General features: G+C 35.5%; 1 protein-coding gene across 2 annotated transcripts in view; it reads left to right on the top strand.

Annotated features, from left to right (window-relative positions):
- Window positions 1–8,203, top strand: part of LOC309511174 (CMP-N-acetylneuraminate-beta-galactosamide-alpha-2,3-sialyltransferase 1-like) — a 100,367-nt gene extending 92,164 nt beyond the window's left edge. The window contains exons 1-7 of one of the 2 annotated variants that reach the window (XM_082186286.1): window positions 459–613; window positions 1,962–2,248; window positions 2,996–3,189; window positions 3,964–4,143; window positions 6,110–6,155; window positions 6,256–6,375; window positions 7,722–8,203. In XM_082186286.1, coding sequence (XP_082042412.1) covers window positions 1,982–2,248; window positions 2,996–3,189; window positions 3,964–4,143; window positions 6,110–6,155; window positions 6,256–6,375; window positions 7,722–7,886 — 972 coding nt within the window. In that variant the 5' untranslated portion in view covers window positions 459–613; window positions 1,962–1,981 and the 3' untranslated portion in view covers window positions 7,887–8,203. Of the gene's footprint in view, window positions 1–458; window positions 614–1,961; window positions 2,249–2,995; window positions 3,190–3,963; window positions 4,144–6,109; window positions 6,156–6,255; window positions 6,376–7,721 lie in introns of those variants that run through there. The other variant, XM_082186285.1, reaches the window with a different exon arrangement.
- Window positions 8,204–10,844: the final 2,641 nt, after the last annotated feature.

The following is a 10,844-nucleotide window of genomic DNA, read 5'->3' as shown; positions in this document are numbered from 1 at the left end:
AAACAGAGACAACGATTTTAGAAACCGATTCGCTAGTCGGATTTTGCATGATATGAGAGAATACCCTCAAACTTGTCGATGTTGCTCGAAATATATAATTTAAAGCCCTTCTCTTTCTTACTCTTAGGTGTGACAGCTAACTGCCTCACAATATTGTAAACATCATTGACGTTAACCGCTGGACGTTCTTGTGAACAGTAAATGTAATTTGCATTTATTTCCACCTAATGCAAAAACGGCTTCCGACGCAGCACCGGATGTAACTGGGCGGGCTGAGACAAAACGCGGAAGCGATCGTGCATAGAGCCTATTTGATTACTGTGAATGGAATGTTTTTCAGACACTGGTTCACATGGAGTGCGTTTCCCAAGAGCGTCATTGACGCAGTGTGAGTTCCCTGTCGAAAGGGAACCAGTTCCACAAGTTTAGGGACAAACATAAAATTGTCTTTGGTTTGGCAAGACATGAAGCTTTCAGCAGTCAGATGCTCTTATGATTCAGATGACAAGAAATAAAACGTATTGCTGAGTATTGCATATATTTCCTGGCCATAATATATCTATACAGACCTCAAGAAATACGAGAAACCTGCCAGCCTGACCTTATCAATTAGGTAAGTTTCACCATTTATATACAGCGGAAATTTAATTGTCTTATATACTCAGTGTGCACTTAAATTCGATCAGTGTAATCAACTTGATTCTACAAAATTATTCATGGTTTATCATCCCCTCCTCTCCACCAGTTTGTTAACATCCGAACAGCTGATTATAGCAGAACCAGAGGTGTAGCGAGGGGTGATTGTATCATTCCCTTTAGGAAAAGTGTATTTGGTCATACTTGTTTTTCTGTTCGAGCTGCAAATGAGTGGAACCGCATTCCCATAATCATCAGAAATCTAAACACATATTGTACATTTAAGATCCATTTAAAGAAATGGCTCATTGAATATCAGAGCTGTCAACATTAACTTACTTTTAGACCTGCTCTCGCTGCCCACTGCTGGCTTCTTATCGTGTATGTGTCATGTTTTTGTCTGATGTTGTTTGATCAATTGTTGGTTTGTTGTATTTCGATTGTACTTTTTAACATAAAAGGATTTCTTACTAAATGTATTGTAATTCTTTATATATTGTTATGTAAATATGTAATTTTACACTCTTTTAGGGTGACTTTTAACATCTGTCTAGGGACTGCCAACCGCAGATGAAAAATAGCCTTCTGGCTAACTCTGGCATATTGGCAGGAATGCTTATTAATATGCACTGTCCCTGAAATAAATAAATAAATAAATAAATAAATAAATAAATAAATAAATAAATAAATAAATAAATAAATAAATAAATAAATAAATAAATAAACTTAATGTTTTTGCCTTTGAAATGTAACGTTTATAAAATATTGTGATGGTGGACTGAGTGGACACTTCTATTGGTGAAACACAGTTTTTATTTTTATTTTTATTTATTTTTATATTGTTTTATGTTTTCAATATTTAACCTAAATGAAATGTGATAGCCTACATCTGAAACAAATTAATTAATTGACCCTCTAATGCATTAATTAGGCTATAAAATAATGAAGTAACTTTTTTTAGTATTGTCAAAACAAGATATGTTCAATTCTTTTCCTAAAAGGATGTATTTTTAAATGAATGATGCGTATTAAAAAAAAATAAAAAAATTAATACAACAAAAGTGGTGTCGAAGTTACACTGCCCTTTTATTGAACTATATGATTTGAATTACTAATCGAAAGTCGAGTTTAAAGTGACAATTCATGCAGAAAGGAGAGGAATTATAAGTTATAGGCTATACATGATTTTGATGAGTACATTTTTACATTGCGGTGGTTTGAACTTTACACAAAGAACTGTTAAACAGTAATTTAAAGCTATGGCACTATAATGTAAATCATGCATAATTTTTCCGTCTTTTAATTACAAAACTGTATTCGTCCAGGAACACTACGCAAGCAAAAGATGAAAGTCTTCAACAGACGGGCGCCTGGTTACATCACCTTGCCTTTAAGCTTCATGGCAGTCTTTCTTCTGTACACTCAAAACGCCCCGATGGACGAGACCACATCGTTTGATGATTTAATATTCGAACCTTCATGCTCCTGTAAAACTTGCGTCATGGGATTTCTGGACGATGACTGGTTCATTTATCGGTACAATCCCACCATACCAGCTCTCCTCAACAGAAAAAACAGCGTGTTACTTGGAGACACGAACAAATGGTGGAGGGTAAGACTATAAAATATTAAAGGTGGGGTCATATGATTCACTGCACGTCAAGTGAAATAAATAAATATACACAAAACCTATAGTGTGCGCGTGTGTGTGTGTGCGCGCGCAAACAAACGTTTAGGCTATTTGCATCTTTGTGAGAGCTATACAGATTCCCTCATGCATTTCATCCTGTAAAACATGATAGCCCTATTACAATATTTATTTATTCTCTTTAACTCCAGTTTTGGATTTTGAACTCAAGTGTGTAAGTTTTCAAAAATTAAACAAAGTAATCAATTGTCTTGACTATTTGTGAGTTGAAACAAAGGTTGTCTTCCAATTGAGTTTACTTTTTTTTATTTTTTTTTATGGCAGCAGGTTTCTAAGTTCAACCAACTGAATATTTTACAATGGCAGTTATCGATTTATGAGTAGTTATTTTCATTTGACACATTCTGTGCCAGAATAATTACTTCTTATCTTCTAGTTAAGCTTCTGCATATTCTGATAACAAATCAGGAATAGTTACAATAGTTTTAGTAAGCTTAACTTCCTAAGTTATGTTGTATGTTGTATACCTGATAAGTATGTTGTTATCAGGATGTATATGCAGAAATCTAGAAACAGTCAGATAGCCAGTTGAGCACCCAAATGTTAAAGTGAAGATAAAACCATTATAGCCATCTTGATAGCCTATTTTATCTTGATGATCTTGATTAAACAAGATTGTTGTCTTGATGCTAATTTTGAATATTTCTATAGGGTCTACAACCGTCAAAGCTCAGAGTCAACTACACAGATGTGGTGGACCAGCTGTTTTCTCTCTTCCCCGATGAAGATCATTACGCAGACGCTGGTCCAGATCGCTGCAGAACCTGTGCTGTGGTGGGAAACTCTGGGAACCTCCTGAGATCCAACTATGGTCAACTAATAGACAGCCATGACTTTGTCATAAGGTATTTGACCCTGCGACACACTGGCTGCGTGGCGTGAGCGTGGCGTTTCTGTTGCGTGTCAGCTGCGTGGCGTTTTCTATGTCTTTGCACCATGAAACTTGTCTGACGCGGCGCTGCTGCTGTTGTTAGGTCAAATATGATAAGCCTCATTGGTGATATATTCGACATATGGGGAGAGTTGTGGAAGGCCTATAGGCTACTTCATGTTTAACTTAAATATATCGCAGCAAAGACAACGTCGGCAGTATTGACAGCAAAATAGGCCACAGAATATTTCGTTCTGTATTGACAGGTGCAATGTTTGAAAATCGATCATTATTATTATTTTAAAATTACATTTATATCTGCATTTATGTCAAAACCTAGAGACTTTCAAATATCAAAATGTAATTTATTAATATGTATTCGTGTCAAATTGACATATAAACTTCTTTTCTATTTTGCCTGGAAACGCTTCCAACACGCTTGCGTGTCGCGTGAAAAATAGGCGTCGGTTCTATTTCTAGCATGAACGCGTTTTCTGCGCGGCTCGAGCCGCGTCTGAGACGCGCGTGTCAGGCAGTGTGCAAGCTCTAACCTGTTAACATGGGAGCCGAAATAAAAACGGACACGCCACGCAGTGTGTAGCCGGCCTTAGAAGAACAGATTATTGCACAGAATAACTCTGATACATGTTTTCTACAGCAGTGGTTCTCAACCCTGTTCGTGGTATATCTTTAGCAATAATCTTCTTTTGGTAGCCTCTCAATACCCGTTGCCTGTTTTTTTTCTCAGGATAAATAAAGGCCCGACAAAAGGTTACGAGAAGGACGTGGGGTCTAAGACCACTCACCGGATTCTGTATCCCGAGAGCGCTGTGGACTTGGATGACAACACCCATCTGGTGCTTTTTCCCTTTAAGATTCGTGACATGCAGTGGCTTATAAGCACCTTCACCACTAGACACATCACACGGTGAGTACTGTTTAATTAAGGGACTGTTCGTTTTTTATTTAAGGGGCCACCGGAGGAGTTTTGAGATCTGTTGTCAAAAAAGACATGACCCTCCCTTCGCCAGCAATACATTTTTCTATGACCCTCCAAAATGATTGTGAAAAAAGGCATGACCCTCCCCGATAGTTCAGATAGCCATTGTTTGTTTGTTTTTTAAAACCATAAACTCTTGCTTTCTCATCTTACTATGGCTGTAACGATAGACCAAACCAACGATTCGGTTCGTATCACGATTTTTGATTTTAGATTTGAAAAAAATCATGTTTTCGGTGCTGATGTTTGTGACTCGTTCAACATGTGGGTGGCGCTGCCAACAAAGCATCTAAAAGCTGTCACAAAGAACCGGCAAAAGTAATTATTATGAATATGTCAAATATAGCAAGGAGACATTTTAATTGTTTATTAATAAACACGTGTTTTCTGTGTCGACTGCAAAGATGAAGTTGACGATGCGTCGCGATCTTCTCAGAACGCGCCAGAGAAATGCACATTTCATAAGCAGAAAGCAGTCTGTTTTCCTTCATTTTGAATTATGTTTAAAAGTAGACATTTCAAGCTTTCTATATATTTCTCAGGTCTGTGAGGCAAGTAGCCTTACGCTGAGTTTCTGTTCATTTATGAGACAAGAGTCCAGTTCTCGCCCGCGCCTCCGTGTCATGATTATCTATTTTCTACTATATTTACTTCTTAGGCTATTTAAATCCAGATAAAACATTGATTAAAATTAAGATACAATTAATAAAAAAACGAAATTCACTTTAAAGAAAGGCTTTGTGCTTTCTGTTTGAGGTCTCTGTGAAATTTTTAAAGTCGCTTTCAGAGCAGTCATGTCCGTAATGGAGAACTGTCATGCCCGTAACATTGTTTTGTTGTTTTTTTCACATAAATGCGACCACGAAAAATTAAATAAAAATAATACGTTATGTTCTGTGGAGGCCGATCTTTATTCATCCGGTGGGTATATATCTTTTGGTTTGCACAGTGTAATTTATAGAATTACTAAAAAATATTTTGCCACCTAAAAGTTAAAGATTTTTTGTGTCACGTCACATGTGTATTTCCCTCATATTAAATATAAAACGCATGTGTAGACTGATATTTTTCTAATGTCTTGACTCCTTTCAGACGTTTCAAAATATTGGTATTAAATGCATTTTCTGAGAATTTATATTTCAAGTATTGACTGCAAATGTCACGTCCATAACACTGGAATCGCCCAAGTTTAACGAATTTATCCTCAACTAGTTTTTGTGGTGTAGGTCTACGTATTTATGTTAACTTAAATAAATCTAATAGTAATTTAAAGATGTGGTAGCCCTACATCTTACACATCGTGGAAACAAAATAAGAATGGAAACTAAAATATGGTAGTATGCGCCTCAGTCCCAATAGGCCTACTGTAAAACTCGACGTAGGCCTACGTTCACAACATGTTAATGCAGCGGTAGAGTTACACTCACAGGACACTGTGCACTTATTCGCAATCACAAAAGTTCATTATTTGCTCGTGCTTTAAAGCTTTGCCGGGTAAACATTTCATTGGCGTTCTGTTCTGACATTCTAAGCGCGAACTGAAGTGCGCGCGCAATGTCAAACAGCGCCAAACTGGATTTTTGTTGGGTCAGACCCATCTGATATCGAAGGGGGGCTGATAACGCGAGATCAACATCGACCTAAATGGAAAAAAAATAGCACCAAACAAGCCACTTTGAAATGTTGCTGTTTTCATGAATATAAAAGTTGGGTGACCCTCCCCTAGACTAAAAAAAAATTGGATGACCCTCCCCTCAACAAAGAATAAAAAGACATGACCCTCCCCTATTTTCCTCCGGTGGCCCCTTCCATAAATACCGAACGGTCCCTAAACAATAAAAAAAAAAAATCATGAAAGCAAATAAATGATTATCTATATCTTTTTGTTTCTCAGCACCTACACACGAGTCAAATCTTCAATCAAAGTAAACAAGAACAAGGTAAGTGCCCATGTCATTAAATCAATGTAAATGAAACTCATTTTTAAGCCCTATAATAAGCAGGACTGAAAGTCTCATAAATGTTTTGGTTTCTGTCCAGGTGATGATCCTCCACCCTGGTTTTATAAAATACGCCTACGAGAAATGGCTGCAGAAAAATGGCAAATATCCTTCTACTGGCTTCATTACAATAGTATTTGCCCTGCATTTCTGTGATCAGGTAAAACTGTTTGCATTTTTCACATGATGTTTCAGTTTTAAACTGGTTGTGTGGATTGCTGGTGATATCAGCAGAGTTTCTGTAAATAGAAAAGGAAGTTTAAAAATAATTTGCATGTGCAAATTTAATCTTAATTTAAATGTAATCCCCCCCAAACTAAGTGCAAATAGCAATTTGAATTTTAAATAAAACAGTATGCAATAATAACTGTTTGTTTATTGTTAAAATACACTGAAAACATTTATTTGTTGAATTTAATCAAATTTTTTTGTGGTTGCACACAATTGATTTTAGCTACATTTAAACAAATGCATTAAGTTGAACTGAAATTGATTAAGTTCAACTTAATGCATTTGTTTAAACGTAGCTAAAATAATTGCAACCACTTACCATAATTTTGTTTTTATTAAATTCAACGAATCTTTTTTTTCAGTGTATTATGATTATATTTGTTAAAGTCATAAATGGATGCTGCATGATTGGGACATTACTTGTACTTGACATTACCTCCCCTTCACTCAATTTCCACTAGCAAATGCCCGCTAGGCACTTTATTTCAACTGTTCAAATATTTTCTTAATCTCTATTTAAAATAAATGCTAATCATAGGCCTAGTACTGTATGTTCCTGGATTAACATCTTTGTTGATCCTGGTCTGGAAAAACATTCCAGTGAACCAATCTGATTTGAGGGACAAGTTTACAGTTTATGTCAAGATTAGGCTTACAACCAGGGTTAGGTGCTTCTACCTCAGTGTTATTTTCCTCTGAAGTTATGGGAAGGGTCATAGATTTAGGGGTAGGGATAGGGTTTGTCCTCTCGGACAGGAATATTGTTCCAGTTTCAACGAAATATGTTGATCCAGGAACATGCCTTGCTTGGCAAAATTACAGTGAAGCCTGCACCCACCTTACTCTCCACTTCACTGATTCTGTTATCTGCTGGATTTCTTTGGTAATTCTGTCTGGCTCAATCAGATAATGGTGGCAGAGTTTGTGTAAATAGCCTCTGCCAAAAAGGTCGGCTATTTGCACTTGGTGACAGTCCTTAACTTTAATGATCATTTCCTTTTTAAATAACATTAATTTTATTAACATTTTGTATTCGCATAAATTCCTTTTATCCCAACCCCAAACCTTGTGCATGTTTTTTCACAAATATTACCAATTTATTTAGTGGTAAAACTTGTTAATGAGAAAAAAATACTGAATGCACTATCAAGAAATGCATGTAGAAATTGACCGTTATGAAATGATATCTGAATAGCTTTTAACCCAGTGCCATATTGCCGCCAGCTAGATAACCCCGAAATGGCAAAACTCCTGACAGCTCTGTCTTTTACACAGGTGAATGTCTTTGGGTTTGGAGCTACAAGTAATGGAACCTGGCATCATTACTTTGACAAATCTCACACTCACTTTAAAGGCGGCCCTCATAAAGGAGACATTGAAAACAAAACAATGCATCAACTTCAACACAGAAACAAGATTTCTATATATAAAGGGTATTGATAAAGAAAACTGTTCTTACATTTAATGAAGGATTTCAGGATGGATTAAGTAGAGGATTAAGAGATTGCTACAAAATTAATGTTAAAATGAATAAATACATTTCAATGCCTTTAATATGAATGTTGGCTTACAATGGCAATGTTTTGAGAGCTGTAGAATGTCCTACTCTTTTATTTTATTTTATTTTATTTATAATTCCTTACTGTACACATTGTAAACATATATGTTGTTAATGTACTAATATATAAGACATCTGGAATGTTAAATTTTATGTGGATCTTGTATTATAAAAAATAAATAAATCAAATTAAAAGGTTGAGACTTTGCATGCATGCATTTTGCGAAAGAACATTGTTTTGTTTGTGCTTTGCATAAGGGCTGATGAATCCGGTTTTCCTACTGCTCACAAAACATTCCCTACCAGGCTTAAGAGATATCCAGTTTAGATGGAAAGGATCTCAAGGTGACTAGCTGAAGATGTTACTGTAGCTTTTACCAAGACACGGTACTAACTTGAGAATAAATTCCAGCACAGAGCTACAAATAACCCTTCACAATAGATGATGCTTTAAAATGAATTCTGATAGAGTGTAACTGAGTCCACTGAGGATGAGTTGTGTAGAATCCAATTGCAGTTTTATTAAAGCAGGCTAAATGTGAATGAATGCAACATAAACAGAACAAAACAATGACCTGAACAAACTTGAAACTTGGCTTGAGCGTAAACTTGACACAGAATAAACTCATGGAACTGCAGTTACACAAACAAAAGGCTTGTTTGAGATCAATCAATCAATGCATTTATAAAGCACAATAAAAACAACAGCGGTTGACCATTGTGCTGAATAATATAATTTAAAAGAAAACTAAAAGACATAAAACAATATGTAAATTAGACACAAACGCACAATTGATATTTACACAAAATCTGCAATGAACTTGCATGCTGGTTAAAAATGTGTCCGAGTGTGGTCTGACTGACTGACTGACTTTTATGTCAAATAACTCTCGCGACAGCGAGGCGGCCATGTCGGATATTGCAGTCAGGAGCAGTTGCTCTTCACCGACTGCGCTGGTCAAAAGCACGATGGAAAACGATTTGCTGACGACATTATTCACAAATAATTTATACACATAAAAAACAAACAAACATGATATCAGAGTTTTAAAATCAAAACATTTTAAAAGAGAACAATACATCACAGTCGCATTAAGCTGTGTCGTCAGCAAGTTGTTTCCAAGAAGAGGTTCTTGACGGACTTAACAAATAATGTTTTATTAACAAAGTTCGGGAGGAACACGTTCAAATGATCTATCAGTTCATCACGTCATTCCAACCAGCAAAAAGTAATCAACATGTCTACCCAATCAACATGAGTGGAGGCCTATATAAAATGCCAAATACGCATACTTTTACGCTATCTGATTATTTGTAAGTGTGAACTTGTGAAAGTTCAAGTGTTGCACCTTTTCTTCAATTAAGAAAATATATTTTTTTTTTAAGAAAAAAAATTATTATAACGTCATGATTATAAAACTGCCTTATATGCAATTGTGTCAGTTCATTTTAACCTATAGGCCTAATAATAATAGATACAAATGAACATGTATCTGATATAGCCCATATCCAAAATGAATCCATATTGAATCGAATCGCAAGAATAAAATCATGAAAACCCAGCCCTAATAAAAAACACAGTACCAGTCATGGTAAACATTGTAACATGTCTTCAGTAAACCTAATGAAATGTTTTGATAATCTCAGTCAGTACACTTCTTGTGATGCATGGTTTTAATAACCACAATTTTCAGGATCCACTTTTCTGAATTATAAAATTAAGGGTTGTGCTCCAATAAACACAGATTTGCACAGGCATTTAAACGTGTAAAAATAGCTGTTTTATCTATATGAAACAGCAATGCAAGGGAATTGACTCAGGAGCAAAGGTCAGTTCAGAGGAACTTTAGGTGGGGCTCACTCCAGCCACCCTGGGCTTGGACACTGCGACAACTGAACGGGACTCTCCTGTCAGCAGGTATGTTTGAATCGCGTTTGTGTTTCTTTCAAACAAGTAAAACCACATAATCGCGCCTTGTTTGGCCATTGCCAAACAATACATATTTGTTCCTTGTTGTGGTAAAAGCAGATGGATGAGATGAAGTGCAATCTGTCACCACCCGACTTTGATTTGTCTCAAACTGATCCGCACATTTGGTGCAGTAACGAGCGGAGCGGGAGCGTTATTTTGGACTCAAGCCCTTAAACTGGGACTAATAGCTGCGTCGAAAGTACAATTACTTTAATAACACGGTTATAAAACAATAAAAAATATTACACGATCATTAAAATATTAAATTGTCATTAAAGGGTTAGTTCACCCAAAAATGAAAATTCTGTCAGTAATTACTCACCCTCATGTTGTTCCAACCCCGTAAGACCTTCGTTCATCTTCGGAACACAAATTAAGATATTTTTTATTAAATCTGAGAGCTGTCTCACTCCTCCATAGGCTTCTAAGACATTATAACTTGCTGGCCCAGAAAATGCATTAAAGACATCGTTAATATAGTCCAAGTGACTACAGTGGCTATAAATAAATAAATACATATATGTATTATGTAAATGTATTACATAATAATACATAACAATTACATAATTTTACATAATACATTTACATAATACATATATGTATTATGTATAATAATATATGTATTATTATAAATAAATACATATATGTATTAGTATGAGTGTTCTAGCACACATGCTAATTTTCAACACCTGTCCACGGGAGGCTTTTAGCAAAAAATACAATATCAAGACTAATATCACAATAATAATAACGATATTAACAAAACAAAAAAAAAACTACAGTATACCATTTAGCTAAAAAACAACAAAAAAAAAACAAGAAGAATAAACAACAAAACATCAGAATCAAAGACTATTAATAGTAGGCA

This window comes from Leuciscus leuciscus (genome assembly GCF_965113295.1).
Source record: "Leuciscus leuciscus genome assembly, chromosome: 12".
NCBI lineage: Eukaryota > Metazoa > Chordata > Actinopteri > Cypriniformes > Leuciscidae > Leuciscus > Leuciscus leuciscus.
Note: the sequence above shows the minus strand (reverse complement) of the source record. Positions and strands in the feature narration are given on the sequence as shown.